At 54.6% G+C, this 21,340-nt stretch overlaps 2 protein-coding genes across 4 annotated transcripts; one reads left to right on the forward strand and one right to left on the reverse strand.

Moving 5' to 3' along the window:
• The first annotated feature begins 362 nt into the window (after positions 1-362).
• TEPP (testis, prostate and placenta expressed) lies at positions 363-8,126 on the forward strand. Of its 2 annotated transcripts, none has more exons than XM_055332816.1 (8): positions 363-492; positions 1,201-1,427; positions 5,312-5,373; positions 5,673-5,847; positions 6,254-6,315; positions 6,451-6,590; positions 6,945-6,977; positions 8,096-8,126. In XM_055332816.1, exons 2-8 carry the CDS (start codon positions 1,205-1,207, stop codon positions 8,124-8,126), a joined length of 726 nt encoding a protein of 241 aa, XP_055188791.1. In that variant the 5' UTR covers positions 363-492; positions 1,201-1,204. The 2 variants fall into 2 exon arrangements, with proteins under 2 accessions (XP_055188791.1, XP_055188792.1); XM_055332817.1 differs by having other exon boundaries at positions 6,526-6,590.
• Positions 8,127-15,119: 6,993 nt separating this feature from the next.
• On the reverse strand, positions 15,120-21,261 carry ZNF319 (zinc finger protein 319). Of its 2 annotated transcripts, XM_055332942.1 has the most exons (3): positions 20,994-21,261; positions 19,759-19,861; positions 15,120-18,996 (listed from the first exon to the last, which is right to left on the reverse strand). In XM_055332942.1, the coding sequence occupies exon 3, from the start codon at positions 18,742-18,744 to the stop codon at positions 16,984-16,986; it is 1,761 nt and encodes a 586-aa protein (XP_055188917.1). In that variant the 5' UTR covers positions 18,745-18,996; positions 19,759-19,861; positions 20,994-21,261; the 3' UTR covers positions 15,120-16,983. The 2 variants fall into 2 exon arrangements, with proteins under 2 accessions (XP_055188917.1, XP_055188916.1); XM_055332941.1 differs by lacking the exon at positions 19,759-19,861.
• Between the last annotated feature and the right edge of the window lie 79 nt (positions 21,262-21,340).

Consider the following 21,340-nt stretch of genomic DNA (forward strand, 5'->3'; position numbering starts at 1 on the left):
TGGCAGGCAGGGCAGTACCCTCTGCTCTCAAGTCTGCAGGAGGGCTCACGGTCACCCTGCATGCCAGGGCCTAGGATCTTGCCTGACATAGAGCCATGTGAGGCCCTGAGAGAGATAGCGACTAGCCCGGGATCACACAGGACTCGCCCTGGCAGGGCCACCTCCAGGGAGGCCTGCTTCCTGTCTGACATTTTTCAACACACCTGGCTTGAGCTAAGGCCTAGAAGACAGCAACCTTCAGGAAAGCCGAAAGTGGGAGCCAGTGCACAATATCCCAGGTAGCTGGCTCCTCTCCTGGGAGCCTACCGTTGCCAGGGTTGCCCTCACAATCAGGTGGCAATGGGCATTGTCTCTCTGCAGAATGTTCCTTTATTCTCCTACTGTATGAGGTGCTGGGGCCAGCCCATCTCCCTGCCTCTTCTCCCCACTGAGCAGTCGGAAGAGCAGAGAACCCTCACAGACCTGTGCACCTGCAGACCAGGTAGCCACCGTCAGAGGGTGAGGAGCAAGGAGTCCTTTGTGTCCTCTTGTCCCTGCCCCACTTCCCATCCCCCCCAGGCAGGCGCGCACCCTAAGACAGCTTCCCCAGGGCCAGTCACCTTGCCCTCTCCCTGCTCTTCCACCATCTGAGGTCCTCGCTCCTCCCTCCCACCTACAACTCACCTCCGTCTCACACGTCCAACTGGGTCAGGCAGAAAGCAAGCTGACTCAACAAATTCTCACTGAAGTTTCAATGACTGAAAAGCCATGGGAATAGCCACTCTTTAAAGGGAGGCGCTGAGTAACCAGCAATGTTTTTCTAGTCCCTATCTCTCATGCCTCGCCCCTGATTTAAAACTTTCCTATGCCTCCCTGTAGAATTTTGAGTAAATGCCAGATACTTTAGCTAAGGCCAGAAGTCCATAATTAGCTACCCAGAGGCAAGCTGAGCTAAATCCTGAAACCATTTGCTGCTCACGAATTAAGAATAGACTCCTATGCATCCTCTTTTAGACCATCCCCAACCACATAGCCCCTGTACTGACCCATCAGAGCCCTTAGCACATCGTGTGTGCATGGGTGGGCGTGAGTCTGAATGCCCCCAACACCGCATGGGAGCCCCCAGCTCTGGGTAGTCGTGTTGGACAAGAAAACAAATCTGCAGGGCCAGGGTTGTGCTACCCTATAGAAGGGCGTTGGGTCGGGGTGTCTCTGCTCCCCAGCCATGGCCCGCATCATCGACCTGGTGCCCTGGGATGACGGCTCCACGCACATGTATGCCTCCCCGGCCATTCTGCTGCCTGTGGAACGGACACGCAACCAGTTGGCCGGCGTGAAACAGCAGCTCTACCACCCGGCTCTGCCCAGCCTGCGCCGCATGGACATGGACTCGGTCAGGGCCTGCCTTTCCGACGAGCACTGCCAGTCCACCACCTACTGCCGCAAAGGTCCAGCCACCTGGCTGCCTCTGGGCCTTGGGGGAAGGGGTGGGTGGTTTCGGGGGAGAGCCCTGGTGGAGGGAACACCCAGAAGCACGGTGGGAGGGTGAGGGGTTAGGGAGGTGGGAGAGGGGACCTGCCCAGGCCTGAGCCTCTGCTTTCTTATTAGGAAAATGGGATAACAGAGCCTGCCTCATATTATGGTGAGATTGAAACAAGCTAAGAGAATAGGGGACAGGAGGGGAAAATAAAACGAGATAAAATCATAGAAGGAGACAAACCATAAGAAACTCTTAATCGTAGGAAACACACTGAGGGTTGGTGGAGGGGAGGGTGTGATGGAATGAGCACTGGGTGTTACATACAACCAACGAATCACTGACCTCTACCTCTGAAACTAATAATATACTATATGTTAATTAATTGAATTTAAATTTAAAAATAAACAAGCTAAGAGAAGCACTTAAAGTTGTGCCAAGCATATAGTACCTGCTCAACAATACTCTAATGGTGGTTACTCTTGGAGAGAGAAGTGTGAAGTCAGTAGTCGGGGTGCTAGGGATGATCATAAAGTTATAGTGAGGTTTTCTGTCCAATGTGCTGTGTGGAAAGGGAAGAGAAAGACCCTCCTCACACTTGCCATGAATGAGCTGTGGACAGGAGAGAAGAGCCTTTGGGATGAAAAGGCTGCATGCACCCGAGGAAGAGCCCTTCATCGATTGAGGAGCTTGGGTGTAGAGGTGGGGGTGCCTGTGAATGAATGAATGAATGAATGGATGGATGGGTGAATGAATACACTTTCCTTTTCAGCACATTTATTAAGCACTTGCTTTGTGCCTGATGTTCCTGGGGAAGCAGGGAAACAAAGGTATCCTAGCTAGAAGGGTCAGTGTGGGTGAGGCGGCCTGGAAGGCAAAACCTGCCCCAGGTGTTGGGGGACCTTGAGGGGTTTGGTAGGGCCAAAGGACAAGTTTGGAGCGGCAGCAAGAGCCAGGGCTGGGGATGAGGGAACTGTTGCTAAGCTCAGAGGCCTGGACCTTGGAGGCACAGGGGAAGTTCTGAAGACTTGAAGTAGGAATGAGGTCTGAGCAATCTGGGGGTGGAGAGGTAGAGGATGGCCCAAAGGGACCAAAGATGAATGGGGGCTGGGTAGTATGACACGAAGGGACCACAGTCTTCAGGAAGGAGTGACAGTGTGTTGGCCACTGGAGAGGGCTCGGGAAGGTATTTAGGAGATAAAGACAGGATTTGGTAGCAGCATGGATGAGGGGCAAGAGTAGGAAGTCTAGAACCATACCCAGGTTCCAGCTCAGGTGACAAATGCGGCAAATGTATCATAGACTGCATGGAGATCCCTAGAGGTCCCATGCAGAGCCCTGGGGGGCCAACATGGAAAGTGCTGGAGGTGGGTGGGGAAGCAGTGAGGAGGGAGGGATGAAAGGTGAAGTGGAGCCCCCACACCTGGCCCTCTAAGGGGGAACAGCCATGGGGCTCCCGCTGACTGCTGCGTGGGAAGGCTCAGCACGTTTCTTCCAATTTCCTGGCTTCTCTTGGAAGTCAGGAATCTAGATTTCTAGGGAAAGCTCTTGATTTAGATATGTATTTTATTGCAAGCATATGCTTTTTAAGAAAGTGATAGAGGAAAAATAAATAAATAAATAAATAAATAAATAAATAAATAAATAAATAGTAATAGGGTGGCTCAGTCAGTTAAGTGTCTGCCTTCGGCTCAAGTCATGATCTCAGGGTCCTGGGATCGAGTCCTGAGTCAGGCTCCCTGCTCAACAGGGAGTCTGCTTCTCCCTTTCCCTCTGCCCCCCACCCCCTGCACTTGTGCTCTTCCTCTCTCAAATAAACAAAATCCTTTTAAAAAGTAATAGAGTCACAGGTTCAAAATTCAAAGTGTTGTAACAATGTACATCTCCCTCCACTGCAACCCACCTGTGCTTACAGATAACCACCGTTTCTAACATACCCTTCCACTATTTACTAATATGAATACAAACATATATTCTTTTGCTCCCCAACTTTTTGTTATAAATATGTTCCAACATAGAGAAAAGTTGAAAGGATAATATTATGGACACCCAGTGCCTTCCACCTTCTCCAGTTAATCTATTACTTTATTTGGTTCATCTCTAACACACACACACACACACACACACACTCACACACACTTCAGCAAGCAGTTCCCAGTGACAACAACCTCCTATATGACATAATACCATTTTCACATCTAAGAAAGTTAACAATAATAGCACCTACTCTTTGCTCCATATTAAAATGTCCCAAATGACCACTAAAGATGTCTTATAGCTTTAAAATCTTTCTGGAACCAGGCTGCAATCTAGGATTGTGCACTCCAACTGGTGGTTATGTATCTTTTGTGGTCTGAAATAGTCCAGCCACTTTCCATTTTTCCCTAATATCGACTTCTTTAGAGTTCAAAACAGTTATGTTGTATACAGTCCTATGTTGTGAATTTGAGTGATTGTTTCCTTACAGTGTTGTTTACCATAATTGTTTTCTGTAAACTAGAAACTAGGTGTACAGGCTTGGTTAGCCAGGTAAAACATTGCTGGCCAGAATCTTGCACAGGTGGCGGATGCCATGTTTGCCCTAATGCTTCAGCAGGAGACAGGTAATGCTATTAGCCCACTATTCATGATGCAAAGTTTGATGAGTTGGTTAAGGTGGTGACCTGAATGTATATTCTTCTCTGCCTCCATCATCTCAGTTTTAGGCTTTCAAGCAAAAGATAGCATACAGCATATATTCTCATGCATCTTGGAGGGTCTCGTATGGAGAACTTCCTCTATTTTAAGTAGCTGCCTAGTAAGGAGGTATCATAGGGTATTTAATGAGTCCTTTAATGACAGACACTTGAGCTGTTTCATCATTCTCTGCTACAAACAATGCTGAAATGGGCAGATCTTTTACCCACATCATTTGCCAGTCATACACCTGTAATGTGGGATAAATTCCCAGAAGTAGAACTATTAAATCCAAAGGTATATGAATTTATACTCACATACTCCTGATAGATAATGCCAGTTGCTTTCCATAGGGTGGAATCAATTTATAGCTCCTCTGGCAATGTTAGGGCAGTGTCACTGTTTCCAATAACTGCACTAACTTTTGGATTGTTTCCAATCTGATAGGCAAATACTGGCATCTTAATGTAGTTTGAATATGCACTCATCTTATTGTGAATGAGGCTGAGTGTCTTTTCACATGTTTTAGGGACCATCTGCACTCCTTGTGTTTGTGTGTGAACCACCTATGCATATGGCTTGCTCATTTTTCTTTTCTTGTCTCGATTTCTAGCAATTCTTAGGGCATTTGCTCCATCTGTAAACTAAATGGGAATATTTTTTTCCCCATTTGTCCTTTGATTCTTGTCAGTTTTGCTGAGCAGAAGTTTATGTTTATGTAGTCAAAGTCATCAATCTTTCCTTTTTGGCCATTGGATTGTGGGTGAGTTGGTATGGCCTTCCCCACCCCAAGGTTATAAGGGAATTTACATGTTTTCCTCTAGTACTTTCATGGTTTCATTCTTTTACATTGAAATCTTTGAACTACTTGGAGTTTATCTGTTGTAAAAGTACAAATCTAGGGATACCTGGGTGGCTCAGCAGTTGAGTGTCTGCTTTCGGCTCAGGGCGTGATCCCAGAGTTCTCCTGCTTCTCCCTCTGTCTATGTCTCTGCCTCTCTCTCTGTGTCTCTCATGAATAAATAAAATCTTTTTTTTTTTAAAGTAAAATCTAATCTTGGTTTTTCTTTTAAGTTGTTAAAAACTCCCAAAAACTTTTGAAGCAGTGTGGGCCAAAGATCTCCTGAATGGGTGCACAACGGGCTGGTGGAGGAGACATCTCTTCTTTCTCTTTTTCAGATGATTTTGACAACGCCCACTTCACACTTTTGGGTGTCCCCAACAAACCCCTGCATTGCTTGGTAAGTGTCCTTTGCTCCTGGACCTCCCTGGGTTTGCTCAGGAGAGAGGATGTGAAGGTCCTGCCTGCGCCCAGCCCCAGAGTACCTCGGGTTCTTCAGCCGCCTGCTTGGGCCCCTTCCCCCCTTCCCATGTCCTTTAGGGGGCTTCTCGGGCTCTGGGTCAGGCACCTCTGGGTGCAGGTCAGACGGGCCAAGATGTCTGTTGCGGTCTATAGGATGGACTGGGTCGCCCCCCCTCCTCCCCCCGCGCCAAGCTTCTGCACCTACCCGCGCGTTCCTGACTCCCATGGCCCCGGCAGGACATCACGGCGACCGGCCAGAAACTCCGCAACAGGTACCGCGAGGGAAAGCTGGTACCCATTGCTCCAGGCATCAACCGGCTGGACTGGCCCTGCTTCACACGCGCCATTGAGGACTGGTCCCGCTTCGTGTCCGCCGCCGGCGAGTTCAAGCTGCCCTGCCCGAGCAGGAAGGGTCAGTCTCCTGGGCGCGGAGGATGCCCTCGGGGAGGGGCTGGGGGAGACCCGGAGCTCCGACTGCGGCGGGGGGCATCGGGTGGGCTGCGACAAGGACCGCGGGGAAGCGGAGGAGCAGCTGGGGCGCTTGGAGCGGGCAGGACCGCGATGGGGAGAGGGACAAAGAGATGGGGCTCGTCCTGGGGAGGGGGCAGGGGCCGGGTCCCGCCGGAGGGAGCCCCTTGGGAGGAGGCCGAGCGCGGGGCGCGTCCCGGTACGGGGGGAGCAGGGTCGCTGGGCGCGGCGGGTCCCGGCGGGGCAGTGGAGGCGGGACTGGCTCTCCCACAGGTGTGGGCGTGGTTTGGGCCGGGGGCGGGGCTTGGGCGGGACTGGCTGGGCGCTGGAGGCTGGCGGTCCCCCCGCAGGCGAGAGTTTCAGCGGCTACGCGGTGCGGTACTTGAAGCCGGAGGTGACCCAGAACTGGCGGGTAAGGAAGATCTGCGCGCTGACCTGTCCCTGGGGACCAGGAGGTAGGGGAGGAGAGGCCAGCACGCGGAGCGGTAGGGGAGAGGTCACCCAGAGCAGAGTTTTCCAGGCCCCAGGGCCAAGATCTCTGGCAGAGAGGGATGTGGGGGCCGGGGAGGGGGCCAGTGTCCCCCTCGGCTCACTGCCCCCCCATTTCTCTGGCCCGCGCCAGTACTGTCTCAACCAGAACCCCAGCCTGGACCGCTACGGACAGAAGCCCCTGCCTTTTGACTCCCTGTAAGTGACCCCACAAGCCCTGGAACCCCATACCTGGAGGAGGGAGGATGAGGGCTTGGCCACTTTCCTCAGAGCACATTTAGGGACCCTTGAATATGTGAGACCCGGGAAAACTGCTTGGTTCCAATACACCACAAGAAAACAGCAGTTTCAAAATGGATAGATGTTTAATTCTCATCAAACGGTGCATCCTGTCGTCCAGTCCCTGGCAACCCCACCCTTTCGGAGTAGAGGCCTTAGGTGGGACAAGGGTGGAATGTAATCCTCCCGGTGGGATGGCGCCTCCCGAGATGGGAATGAGGTTCCCAGAGAGGGTCGCCCCCACCTCGGGCTCACCTTCCTCTTCTTCCACAGGAACGCTTTCCGACGCTTTGGCTCAATCTACAGGTAGGGGAATGACCCCGCCCCGCTCCACACCCAGCCACTCCCCGAGGGGCGGTGCCCAGATAGCCTCGGGGCTCAGGCCATTCTCAGACCCCTCTCCACTCCACTTCACCCAAGGATTGGTACCTCCTGGGTGATATGGGGGTGCCGAGCTGCTTCCCTCCAGAGAGATCTGCACCTGCCCAAGGTGTGGCCTACTGAGAGATGGGAGCAGAATGCATGTCCCACCCAATTTGGCTCAGGCTGGGCCAAAAGGAGAGGGCTTACCGGCTGGAGATCAGGGGCCAGAGAAGTAAACAGACATATAAGAAACATGATAGAGAGAACTTAGAGTCCACCTTCCAGAATGGGGGTAGGTGGGAGAGGCTGAGGCTCCTGTTCCCAGCAGGACAGTGCAAGGTGTTAGGCATCTTGGTCATTTGGCCATCTCCCACCTACCTAGCCCCCTTTCCTGCACCACAGCAGTACCACAATTCCTTGGTGTCACCCAAAGTACCAGTACACCCAAGTACACCAGGCCTTTGCCGGTGCTGTTTCAGGGCCTAGATGATCCTTCCTTCTCTGCCTGGAAATTTCCTCCTCACTCTTGAAAGCCCAGCCTAGATGTCCCATCCTCCTTCAAACCTTCCCTGCCCCTCTGCCCCTCCCCTGCAGCTCAAACCTTCAAGGTGGGCCACCACAGGTGCATCCCTATCTGATAAGCATGCAGAGTATTGCATTATAGTTACCAATGGAAAGCTTACCTTCTCTCACCCACCCTGTGCACACATAGGGGAACACTTTCTGATATTTTACTATGATATAATGCCTGCCAGAGTAAGTGCACTAAAAGTTTGAAAAATGAGTAAAGCAGGGCAGGACTGGGGATCAATGAGAAACAAAGATGAGGCAAACTGGAAGGGGAGGGGACTTGAAAGTCAAGCAGAGTCTCAGAAATTATAGAAATAAAATGAAATAGGGAGCTGTTGAAGGCTCTTGAGCCAGGAGAGGCAGGATAGAAGCTGTGTTTTCGGAGCCTTGAGGACAGGAAGGTGGGGTGGGGGGCAGGCCTGCAGAAGGACAGCCTGATTTTCCCCAGGACACCCTAGAGGCCCCTGCATCAGCCCTCCTTCTTTCCACAGCCGTGTCAACTACCAGACCCCTTGGCATTAATCTGTGAAAAGGAAGCCAAGCCTCAGGCTGCTGGACTATGTCATCTCAGGTTCTCCAGCAGGACGGACGGTATATGGTGGCATCACTCATCTCCCTAAGAGTTCAGCCTGACTGGAAATAAACCTAGTAATAATAGGCCAGGCCCATGTTTATGTGTGTGCGTGCACACACCTGTACCTGCCCTCTGCCAACTCCTGGAGGACAGTACGGAGGCTAGAAAAACATGTCTCATGACCCCAAGTAGAGATCCAGGGTCTGCACCCCAAGACTCAGCTGGGAGTGAGGTGTAGAGGCAGCCTGGGAATTGCATTTCCCCTGTGCCCTTGTTCACTGCTTGCAGCCCCACGACCAAGCCCCCTCCACCTCAGGCTCTGAACTTGGTCCCTAAAGAGAAAAGAGGAACTTTGAAAGGGATTTTAGATACCTCTCTCGGAAGCTTTCAGCAGACCAGTATAATCCGGGGGGCTTCCCTCGGCCTGGCAGGCTCTGGGGAGCTAGATGCATCTCTGGGCATGGAGCAAGAGTTGCCTATTCTGTCCACATAGCTTCAGGACTAGCCCTTACATCTGTCCACTGCACTACAGAAAGGAAAGCATGATGTCCTGGCGACAGCCATCGGCACTCCTGGGCCAGGTCCAGAATGACGCCACTCAAAGGGCTAAGGAAGAGTTTCTCTGGCATGGTTGGGGGATTAGAGAGCCAGGATCAATGCATAGCTCCCAGACTTTCCAGACATCCCACCTGCATCCTGCTTGTGGGCAGTCTGCAAGGACATATAGCCACCAAGCTCTATGACTATTTGGACAAGACCCCTGCTGCTAGGATCTGGGGCCTCAGGGATCCACGAACCTTTGGAAATTATGAGCAACACTGTGTGTCCTGGGGCACCTGGGTGGCTCAGTGATTGAGCCTTTGGCTCAGGCCATGATCCTGGGGTCCGGGGTCAAGTTCTGCATCGGGTTCCCTGCAGGAAGCCTGTTTCTTCCTCTGCCTATGTCTCTCCTCTCTGTGTGTCTCATAAATAAATAAAATCTTTATTTAAAAAAACGAAACTTGTCCCCCCCACACATACATTTCCCCATGGAGAGGCTCCTTTTCATCTGATTCTCAGGATAGTCTGTGCCCACAAAGGTTAGGAAACCCTGACTTATAGCCTCCCCAGCCCCTTCCACTAATATTTACTGAGCAACTGCTGTATGCAAGCCAGGTCTCCGGTGGAAGGGATTTGAAGAACAATACTATCCTTTTATTTCTGGACTCTGTGTTACACTATTCAGAATACATTGTCATGTGACTCATTATCACTTTTTGGCCGTGAGCCCCATAAAAACTCTGAAAAGTGACCAGAATGAATGCTATCCTATATCACAGATAAGAAAATTGAGGCCCAGATTGGGAAGTAGTTCACTTCAGCCAAACCCACAACTCAGGACTCAAAGCAAGTCCTGGCACTTGACACAATGGTCACTTATAGTTTATACTCAATATTGTAGAATAAATTATTTCTCAGAATGGGAGGTCCTTTGTTTCTCGGGTAAAAAAACAAGGAGGTGAATTATATTATTGTCATCTGAAAATGCAGAAAGAGCCTGCCTTACAGACTCTAGGCTGATTTTAATTTCTTTTAGGGGTGGAGGTGATGGTTACTATCCTTATACTGAGGTGAGGGACCAGGGTGTCTGTCTCTGTTCTCAAGTGTGGGATTCTGCTGACAATAGAGCAGAAGCTTGGGGGCGTGGGATGCCTGGGTGGCTCAGCGGTTGAGCGTCTGCCTTTGGCTCAGGGTGTGATCCCGGGGTCCTGGGATCAAGTCCCACATCGGGCTCCCTGCATGGAGCCTGCTCCTCCCTCTGCCTGTGTCTCTGCCTCTCTCTCTCTCATGAATAAATAAATAAAATCTTAAAAAAAAAAAAAAAAAGAAGCATTGGGGGCAGAGCAGACAGGTAAACAGATCACGGAAACCCTTCTCCTTTGGGGGCCTATTGGGAAGGTACTCAGCCTCCTGCCATTTCATGCAGGAAGAAACCCTTTCATCCCAGCCCAGTGGGCGGTCCACCAGGCTTGAACCTTGGGAAGCCACTGACAGAACCCGTTGGGGTGCCAGAGCCACACTCTGCAAACCTGAGTGCCTCCTCCAACACAACAACTCAGAGAAAAGATAGAATTGCCCAAGGCTCACATCATGGCAGGGATGCTGGAGTCCTGGCCCGTGTGGGACTGGGGACAGCCAAAGAGCACACTTCAGTATGCCAGAGGGAATCAAGTGTCTGGGAGCTTTTTCCTGGCCCTGCCTTCTTGACACCAAATGACGGGGCAAGGCCCTCCAGGAATTTGGCCCAGCAGACATTTGAGGCCTTGCCTGGCCCCATGCTGGCTGCAGGAAGGACACGGACCAAATGCCATCCCTGCCTGGGAGGTGCTTCCAGTCCAGGAAGAGGAAGGCAGGCCACACTGATTCAAATATGAAAGTGGAAGGTGAGAATATGGGTGACCACGTTCCTCAAACCCGAGACACTGTGAATGGTAACCTGCACCAGCAATTTAATTGGGTTCTTGTGACCAGTTGTACATTGAATCCTGATTCCACAGACCTAAAAATGTGTGCCCAAGAATAAAGGAAATGCAGAGTAGATGAGTGTTAATAAGGCTTATTAAGTACTCACTTTTTCTTGTTATTTTTAAGTAATCTCTATACCCAACATGGGGCTCGAACTCAAGACCCCAAGATCAAGAGTCACATACTCTTTCAACTGAGCCAGCCAGGCACCCCTGCACTTTCTATTTTTTAAGCCAAGGTAATGTATTAAGCATTTTACAGACACCGTGAGGTGGATAATTTCAGACCCCTTTTATGGATGATGATATGGACTCAGGGAGGTTAAGTGACTGGCCCAAGGTCACACTGCTGGTGATTGGAGAGCTGGGAATTGAAGCCAGCCTACCTGACCCTTGAGCTTGCAGCCACCACATTCCACTGGCTTCCAGCTGTGAGAGAGATTCCAGTCAAGAGTGGAGAGGAAACCAGACGGGGCTTCCTGGGGATAGGGACATGGAAGCCAAGAGATCAAACTGGAGGCCAAGAGATGGGCAGAAGCCCCATTCCCACCAAGCCTGGGCCACTGTTTCCTGGCCTCGGAGTCCCCTCAGCCTCAGGAGCTCTTGACTCATCATAAATAGATCACATTAGAAATCCTCCCTATGGCCCACTACCTTGGGAACAGTCCAGCCTCCATGGGCTCACCCACAGGTCTTCCTGGTCAGTCCCCTAGTCCACTTCCTTGGCCCTGAGCCTCAATGTATTCCCCCAACACAAACCTCACCATCAGCCTCCTTGCTGTTCTGAACACCCAGGCTCTTGCCTGCCTCCCCACCTTTGTTCAAAGCCTTCCTCCCACCAGAAATACTTTCCTCATCTATTCCTACCCAAATCCTGCCACTTCTTCCAGGCAGGCCTCTCTCAAGCACTCCCTCCTCCTCCCCCCACCGATTTTCCCCAGGCCTACAGAACAATTCCTAGCCTCTGGCCCACAGTTGTCTCTAAAGAAATACTGCACTTGGAGGCTCTTTTTTATCTCTTTGAGTGAACAGCAGGGCTCAAGAATGGGGCCTGAGACCACCCAGAACCAACACACAGATCTAGACTAAATGAAACAACTTCTACAAAGCAATGGCTATGTTTGTTACAAAGTAACACACAAAACACATCCTCACCCAGGGCCTGGGGCTGGCAATGGGGATGGATTGGGGTGGGGTGAGGGTCAGGGAGGACTCACATGTAATATTTTGTGCTACAAATCAGAAGCTCTGACCTTTCTAACCCTACCTTTTGATACATGAAAACTTCAATGCTCTCTCCTCTGAAGTTTTAGCTGCGTGCCCTGCAGTACCAGCCCTTGGGGAACAAAGGCGGGAATGCAGACGTAGGTTGGGGATGCACACACAGGGAAAAGGGAGACCCTGCGGGTGCCCCCCAATCTCCACCCCTCTCCTCAACCTCCTCAGGGCCCTGAGGGGGATCGGGCATTCTGGGCCTCGGAGTCTTTGTAGATTTGTGAAAATCAATGCGGCCAAAGCTCTTCCTGGAGGCCTGAGCCTCAAGGAACAAAGAAAGCAACCGTTTGAGGATGGGTTGTGGTATCACCAGCAGAGCCTGCCCCAGGCTGGGAGGCCCTGGGCAGATGTCCAAGGCCTGGGCAGCCCACAGTCTTCTTGTCTGCGGCCTGCTCTGGAGGCAGGAAGGAGGCAGGGAGGTAGAAGCGAGGATGGAGGGCTGGAGACAGAAGACTCCCAAAGGCGTCTAAGGAGGTCTAGGCTCTTTACAAAGCTGCCTCTGCACAGATGGGAGACAGAGCACGGCTGCTTTAATCCCTCAAGGAATCCAGGGCCCACCAGAGGGCTGGCCGCCCCCTCTGCCAGCCGGTGAAGAGCGCTCTTGCTCCCCTGGCCATCCCGCATGCCGGCGCGGGTCCCAGCCCTTGTGCCCAGCTTCCCGACCCGCAAAGAGTGCGGTGGAACCAGAGCCCCAGACTTCAGCGGCTGGAGCTGGAGGCCTGTGAGGTTCAGACCCAAGGGCTGTCCCGTTTCCCTCTGTCTGTTCCCACCGGGCCAGCCCCCAAAATTGCAGGCATCTTTTGTCACCAACTACGTGGCTTTGGGCAGCCCCAGGGCTTCTCAAGGGTCAGCCGGAAGGGAATACTCAGGTCTGCCCTGCCCGTCTCCTGGAGATGGTATGAGGATCTGACCGGCTGGTGGATGGGAAAGGTCTTATGCATAGGGTGTCAGGGTGGGGTGGGGAGAGCCCTGACTGTCAGAGGGAAGAGTTAGGCCGGCTCCCTCCCACTTTCGACCTCTGATAGTTCTGCTCTCCCGAGTGGCCACTACCTGCCAAACCCTTCACACAGGCCATTTCACTGTGCCCTCACGCTCCCCAGTTACTAACTCCAAACTGGGAGGCTTATGTCAGCCTCTCCCTCCTGCTCCTCCCAGCTCTGGTTGTCATCCAGATGTCACCTCTCACCCCAAGATACTACCTTCTTCCTATCTTGTCAGTGGTTGGAGCAAAGGGAACAATTCCCCAGACTAAAGGAGGTAATACTAGTCTACACCCCTCGTCACAACGTCTGAAGTCCCCTCGTGAAAATGCTAGGCTCTACAAGAGGGAGGCTCACATCGGCTATGGGACTCAGGAGATGGCGGGGCTCCCAGGCAGACTGGTGGGAGGTGCAGTCAGCTGCAGGCAACAGCTGCTTATGCCAGTCTGTGCTCCTTCTATCACAACTGAAGCCAGACTGAGACAGGAAGACCACAGGCTGGAGGCCAGGAGGGGCTGGGAGAGGAAGAGGAGACAAGGGTTAATCCTGTCACCCTCCCAGAATCTGAGTGTCAGGTCTCTAAGAACCGTCAGAGATCAGGGTCAAGACCTCTGCTTCAGATGGGGAACTGAGGCCCCAAGACCACAGAGTGCCTGGGGTCACTTTTTATCAAATGACTAGGACTTGAACCTGAACCTCCAGGCTCTCAGGCTCCATTCACTGCCCTGGTTTTAGCGCAGGCTGGAGGCCAGAGCCTGAGGGCCAAGTGGGGGCTGTAGGAGCCCCACTGCTTTGCAGGCAGAGGTGAGGATGGGCACAGAGCAAGAGAAAGTCATTGCAGGCTCCATGTGAGCTCAGCCGTGCCGGCCTGGGCTCCTCCTGCCCCAGGCACACTTAGACCATTGTCCATTCAGGAAAGGAATCTGAAGCCCTAGAGTACCAAACACATGCCAGTGCTTTCCAGAAGTCTCTGCAAGGTGTGTGGGTCTTGCTTGAGGTCACTCAGTTAGAAAAGAGGGCAGGATTGAAGCCTGGCCTACAGGACACCTGGGTGGTTCAGTGGTTAAACATCTGCCTTTGGTTCAGAACATGATCCCCGGGTCCTGGGATCAAGTCCTGCATGAGGCTCCCTGTGGGGAGCCTGCTTCTCCTTCTGCTTGTGTCTCTCTGCCTCTGTCTCATGAATAAATATATTAAAATATTAAAAAAAAAAAAAGAAGCCTGGCTGACAAGTGGATGCCTGTAGGAAGGACCCACACACATCCTCAAGGGAAGTCCTCCCATGAGCTCACACAGAGGGAAGAAGGGGACTGTGGGGTCCAGGTCACATCTAGGGTCCCCCTTACCCTTTCCACTATCCGTCTGCACCTAATTTTGAGCTCCCTGTGGCATGGGCAGCTTCTTGTCCCCTTGACTTTCTACTCTCATCACCCCTCACCTCCAGGCCAGGGTGTTGACCACCCTGCTTAGCACCCTCCCCTGGCTCTCAGATGTCCTGACCTGGGGAGACTGTTTCTCCCTCTCTCCCCAACTCCGCTTTTGAGAAATGGAAGGAGTCTGAGTCACAGTTCACCCACTGGGGGACTAGGGCAGGGGAACAGAAGAAAGGTGGGTTGGAAGGCCAAGAAGGGAGACAGTTGGCTGGACCCACAGATGGATGGCCATGTGACAGCATGAGTACAAGTGGGCGAGGGCAGGCAACCCCATGGGGCAGGGCATCTGACTGAGGCCACTGTTGCTCCAGGCAAGCCCTGGCTTCCCACCGGGGCAGAGCAAGTGCTCACACTTACCAGGCCAGGTTCCCGGCTTCTGACCACAAGCTGCCTGTCCCTCCCAGCCCGGCTCCCCCTGCATGGGCTGCAGTTAGACCCCTAGCAGGGGTCTAACCCAAATAGGCTGCTGGCCTATTTCCTAAGGCCCTGAGTACTGTCAGCGCCTTCACAGCTTCCCCAACGGGGCCTCCAAACATGATGCCATCAATTCTCACAGCAACTAAGCAAGGCAATTGAGGCAACTGATTCCCAAGAGGTTGAGTGACTTACCCAAAGCAATATGACCAGAACATTCGAAACTCAGGATTCAAACCCAGCCTTATGTCCCAATCCCAAGCCTGCCACCCTCTCTTTCTCCATGCCTCATCATTCCCCAGTGGAAGAATGACCAGAACAAGCAGTGCTTTGGTCTGTGATGGTCAATGTCTTTACTTCTAAAGCATACATTGGACTCACTATATATTAACATCAAAAGAGGCTATCTAAAATGGAGTCATTCTTTTTAAAAATCCAAATTTTCACATTTTTATATAAGATCCAAAATGACATGAAATTAAACTATACAATGTTATGAACAGTATAACAACTGCTTTTAGAAAGCAAAAGGAAAGGGAAAAATTAGCAGTTGGGGCCTGTTGTCGGCCTGGGTTCCGTGTCTTTTGAGGCATTGTGAACTGAGAGCCAGCACCAAGGGGAAGGCCCAGCCCCTCTCTGCAGGCACAGGAAGGGAGTCCAGTCCCATAGAGGAGGCGGATGTGGGCTGTTCAGCCTTCTCAAGGCGAGAGCGAGACAAGGCAGGCCTCATTGCTCCTCCGGGCCCTTGGTGCGAGCACTGATTGAAGTCTTCTTTCAAGACCCATGCCCAAGGAGGGCTGGAAGAGAGCAGGGCAGGGCCACAGCTGGGTTCAAAAGAATCATTTTAATAATAAAGGTCCTCTGGGCTTCCCAAGGGATGCCCCCCCCCCCACTGGCCAGTTGAGTTCCCTCAACTCCAGGCACCTATGGATTCCCTTCACAGCCCTCTTCCCTGGCCTGCTCCCTATCACCCCAGACACTCTCAATTCCATGAGTCCCAGTGGGCAGGCATAGACCTAGAAGGACCCCAGAAGGACCCCAGCCTTGGAAGTCACTGGATGTCATCCAGGGCATCTTGGCAGTGCAAGACCCCTGGGGTCCAGGCCAGCAGCCAGACCATGGTCTAGGGAGAGTACTGTGGTTCAGAGTCCTTTCATTCACCTCCCCACCCTGGGTGCCCAGGCCTGGTCTTGGCCCAGAAATAGAGCTGGGCAAGCTTTTGAAGCCAGGCCTGGACACTTTGGTTCACACATTCAAGGGGGAAGACACTTGTGTGCATCCACTGGTAAGATTGTGGGCTTGGCCCTGCTTCCTCCCAGGCACCAAGGTAGTCTAACATCTAACAATCTCTTCTACAGTGGTTCTGTCTGGCTGAGAACACATTCCCCAGAGCTTGGAACCATGCTGCAAAGGTAGGAGGGGTGCTTTCTGAACAGCAATGTTACAAAAGCTGCCTTTCGTCCTTTCCCTGTGGATGGCACTGTCCCTGGCTGAGTGTGTCATGGGAGAATTTCTCTGCCTCCTCCCTTCTGGCTGGGCCGATTTTCTCCAAGCAGCCCCAGCTCACAGCTGTGCAGCTCTCCTGTATGTCTCACTGTGGGAACCCGGGAGGCCACATTGCCCCTAGCTGGAGCAGAGAGGCCTGCAGCTCACCGTCCGCCCTCGTGGTCCCCAGGACTGCATCACAAAGCTGGCCTTCATCAAATGGCAACCTGAAGGAGGATGCCCTATATCCAGCCCACCTATAGGACCCAGCCCTTGTCCCAGGCCATCGTCTTCTTTCCTAACCTATCTGGTTCCTAGTTAGGCTAAAGAGTTTGGGAAGGTTGGGCCAGCACCCATTCCTCCGTGGGGTAAAGAGAGGCCACTTGACTTCCAGCCTGGTTTCCTGCCCCCAGAGACGAGGGAGGCTGATGGCTCTCAAGAAAAGGAATCCCATAAAGGGAAAGAGGTTTTTGGGATCAGGTTCAGCCACAGCAATCTGGCTACCCAACCACCACCTCCCGCCCAAAACCAGGAATGCCAGGCACCCACACCCTGCAACTGCACAGCCCAACTCCCACTGTCTTCAGGCCCAGGGCCTCAGACCACCGAGCCGGGGAGGACAGGGGTGGGAAGAAGGGGGAGGGTTCAATGGGTGGACCCGGGAGCGGGGACCATGGTGGGGGGAGCCTAGCGCTGGCGCACTCAGGGCCACCCTCAGGGCAGGCAGGCAGCCACCTGGTAGGCGCCCTCTGCAGCAGCTGCGGCCGCACTGTGCTGGGCGCTATGCTCCTGCAGCAGGGCCACGTCCAGGAAGCGCTCGCCACACCACACGCACTTGAACTGCTGCTCCCGGGCGTGCACACCCTGATGCTTGTTGAGGTGCTCCCGCTGCTTGAAGGCCTTGTCGCAGTTGGGGCACTTGTAGGGCTTCTCGCCCGTGTGCACACGCCGGTGCCGCTGCAGGTCAGACGCATACTTGAAGCGCTTCTCACAGTCCGGGCACTTGAGCGGCTTCTCGCGCGCCGGGTCGCAGCGGTGCTGCACGAACTCTGAGGACGAGAAGAAGCGGCGCTCGCACAGGGTGCAGCGCAGGGGCTTCTCGGCCGCCGAGCAGTGTGCCAGCTGGTGCTTCTGCAGGGCCGACGCCCGCTTATAGGCCTTGTTGCACACGGGGCACTTGAAGGGCCGCTCAGCCGCGCCTGGCAGGCACTTGTGCCGAAGCAGCTCAGCCGACTGGTCGAAGCCCTTGTGGCACACAGGGCACTTGAAGAGCGTCTCGAGGGTGTGCACGTGCTGGTGGTAGAGCAGGTGGCTAGGCTGCCCGAAGCCTTTCTCACACAGGCCGCACTTAAAGGGCTCCTCCGTCTTGTGTGTGCGCCGGTGCCGCATGAGCGCGTACTGCTGCTTGAAGCCCATGGGGCACAGGTCACACTTGAAGGGCCGCTCGGCACTGTGTGTGCGCTCGTGCTGCCGCAGGTCCGATGGCCGCTTGAAGGCCTTTTGGCACTCGCCACAGCGGAAGGGCCGCTCCCCACTTGGCGTGCAGGGGTGCTGCAGCAGCTCCGAGGACTCCTTAAAGTGCAGCTCGCACACATTGCAGCGGAACAGGTGGTGCTCACCCGAGTGTGCGTACATGTGGCGCACCAGGTGAGAGCGGTGCTTGAAGGTCTTCTCGCAGACCGCACACTTGTAGGGCCGCTCGGAGCTGTGCGTGCGCTTGTGGTGCACCAGGTGCGACGACTGGCTGAAGCTCTTGTCGCACAATGTGCACTTGTATGGTTTCTCCCCAGTGTGGATCCGCTCATGCCGCGATAGCTCCGACAGGTGCTTGAAGGGCTTCTGGCAGATGGGGCAGCTGTAGGGCTTGTCGGCCTGCTCAGTGGCAGGAGCAACGGCAGCCGGCGGGGGCGCCGGGGGCAGGGAGGTGGCAGCAGTGGCGGCTGGCTCAGCCGCCTCAGCCGGCTTGTAGGTCTTCTCACAGATGGAACACTTCACAAGGCCACTCGTGCCGCTGTGCGCGCTGTGGTGCTGCGCCAGCGAGGTGAGCAGCGAGAAGCCCATCTTGCAGACACCACAGACAAAAGGCTTCTGTTCCGCCTGCACACACTGGTGTTCCAGCAGGTCAGTAGCCTGATGGAAGATCTTGAGACACTGCGTGCACTGAAATGAGCGGTCGTGGCCCGCCAGGCACTGGTGCTCATGTGGGCTGGACAGGTGTGCCAGGTCGTGACCACACACACCGCACTTGGGGCCTGGCTCACCTGCCACCTGCAGGGGCGCATGCTGAGGGGGCTGTAGGCCAGGGTCTGGCTGCAGGAGGATGCCATAGACGGCACAGCCCAGGGGGTTCTCCGCTGAGCCTGGGGGCAGTGTGTGCTCAGCCAGGGCCGGAGGTGGCTCTGCATGATGCTGAGGCTGTGGTGGCTGTGGCTGCTGTGGCTGTGTCTGTGGTGGCTGCTGCCAGCTTTCGGACATGCTTGGGAAGATGAAACAGGGTTTGGAGAGTAATGGCTTCAGTTTCCCACTTAAGGTGATCCAACCCACAGAGAAGCTGCCCAGGATCAGGTATGGACCAGAACCTCAGACAAGGCACGGAAGAGTGACGGATCAGACGGCCCAAGTCATTAACCAACACAGACTATGAGGCTCTGCCTACAGGATGGGAGAGCTCTCCGAGGCAAGGTGCCAGCAATGCCAGACGGGCTCTGCCTTCCAGGATGATTGGTTCTGGAAAGAAGAGAAAAATCATGAGCTTGAGGCAGGGATATGCAGCTGGTCCCTGGGCCTCTCCATTTGGCCCACACCACTGCCACATCAGGGAAGAGAGGGGGGTTCAGGGCTGGAAGACCAGCTCTCCTCATACCCGAGCAAAGAAGTCTGCTGGTGGCTCAGCCCCTCCAGCAAAGGGAGCCTCCCAGCTTCCCAGCCTACCGCCAGCTCTCTTTAGTCAACTATCTCACAGATAAGGGTCTGCGATGGTCTGCCCATAATACGAAGAAGTCATAAATTCTGCTCATGCTCCAAAGGAAGAAAGAGGGCCATGGCGTCCAAACCAATTTCAGCAGCATGACTTTTTTTGCAAATAAAATTCTTACTTGGAAGCCCAATACGTTATTAGATAAAAGCAGAGAGGCATTGGTGGAGGATTCCCCAATGCCTTCCAGCTCCTCTCCCCTGGCTGCCTGTATCTCAACCCAGCACATCGCTGCTCAGGGTAAGAGCCTGCTGGGCCGGAGAATCAGGCCTCCCAGACCTGAGGGCCCAAACAGCAAAAGGCCTCAGGCAGCCAATATTTAAAACAACTACAGGAAATGAGGACCATCTCAAAAAACTTACTTTGTGAAGGGTGACCAACATCCCTCTCAACTATCCCCAGGCCCTCTATCCTGATTATGTGCCTGTTTCTCACTCCACACAATAGTTAGGATGGCCTTGCAGAGACCCAAGCCAATGTATGATGGGGGTTGGATGATAGGTCCAGAGACCCACCCAGGCTGGAGGTCTCCACAGCACAACATCCCCACTCTCGTTAACTCCCAGAGCAGCCAAAACTGCTAAATCTTCTGAATCTGACCGTGCCAAGGAAGATTCCCTGCGGGGAAAAGTAGGCAATTAGGAGTTTGCCTGGGCAATGTGGCAGGTAGCATGCTAACCACAGAGCATTTCTCCTTCTCCCAGGACAACCTGGAAAAGACAACCTTTCCAGAGATGACCTTGTTCCCTTGCTCCAAAACTCTATAACATTTTGGGTAATCGATGGAAGGTAAAGAACACCCAGCCCAGGCAGATCTCTAACTCACCACTTTGTGGCAGCATAAGGTAATGACAGCGAGAGGGAGGAACTTTTAGAATTACACGCAACCCACTTTCAGGTTTCCAGCTCCTCTGCCTCAAACACTGAAAAGTTTCTAAGTTTTCTCCTGAGGGAAAGGGGGGGGGGGATGCCTTCACATGCCAGCCGTGCCTCTAACTGTTCTGCCAAAGAAACCGAAGACTCGGGTAAAAAACTGTCATCCACAGCATCCTCCAGGAAGGAAAGGAGGAAAGGCGCCGCTGCCCCGGGCAGATGCAGCAGGTTGCTTGAGCAAGCAGGTAGGAAGCCTCCCCAGGAAAGAAGGAAGAGGGGCTCCTTTGAGCACAGTCTAGGTCCCGGTGCGCCAACCCAGGTGATTCCCCCCCCCCCCCCCCCCCGCGGCATGAATGGCTGCCAGACCAGAACCAGGGTCCTGGTGCCCAGCTCAGCCGCCCACCCCTGCCCACCCCTGCCCTCTCCAGGAAGGTGCGGCCTGGAGACCTCTCTGACCATTCCGCAACGAGAGGCTAGGGTAAGGGAGGCAAAGGGAGGCCCCCACCTGCGCCCCACGCCAGCCCTGCCTCCTCCCCGGGGAAACCGAATGAAAGGCGATCACCTCCCGCCGGCACCGCCAGCGGCCCAGCGGCCCAGCGGGGCTGCCTGCTGTCAGCCCTCCCCGGTGGTGGCCAGGCCTCTCCGGCGCTCGGCCGGCCCCGCGGGCGACTGGGCCCGACGAAGGCCCCAGGGCCGCAGGCTGGGCCCGGTTAGTCGCTACCCGCCCAGGCTGGCCTGGGCCGCCCCGGAGCTCAGGAGGCCGCCGGGTCGGGCCGGAGGGGGGAGGTGGTGGTGGAGGCTGGCGGGCCGGCTGGGGAAGGGGTGCGGCGGGCGCGGGAGTGGCCCCCCGCCGCAGCCCGGGCGCCCCGCCGCTCACCTGCTCCAGGCCGCCCGCGGGGTCAGGCGCGGGGCGAGTGCGACCGGCTGCGTTCTCGGCCGCCCCTTTATTCCGGCTCCGGCGGCGGCGGCGCGGCCTACGCGCACTGCCAATCCCCGGCCTCGAGTAGCGGCGGCGGCCGGCCCGGGGGCGGGGCACGGGCTAGCGGCGGCCGGAACCGAGGAGGCGACGTGCGCGGCCGGGCTCGCGGGGCCAGGGCGGAGGAGCGCCGGGAGGGCGGGCGGACGGACCGACGGCCTTGCGGAGACCGGCGGACGGGCGGGCGGCGCGGGGGCCGGGGAGGCGGGGCCGGGGGAGGAGCGGGGGCCGGGGGAGGAGCGGCGGCC

Source organism: Nyctereutes procyonoides, unplaced genomic scaffold (assembly GCF_905146905.1).
Source record: "Nyctereutes procyonoides isolate TBG_1078 unplaced genomic scaffold, NYPRO_anot_genome, whole genome shotgun sequence".
Taxonomy (NCBI): domain Eukaryota; kingdom Metazoa; phylum Chordata; class Mammalia; order Carnivora; family Canidae; genus Nyctereutes; species Nyctereutes procyonoides.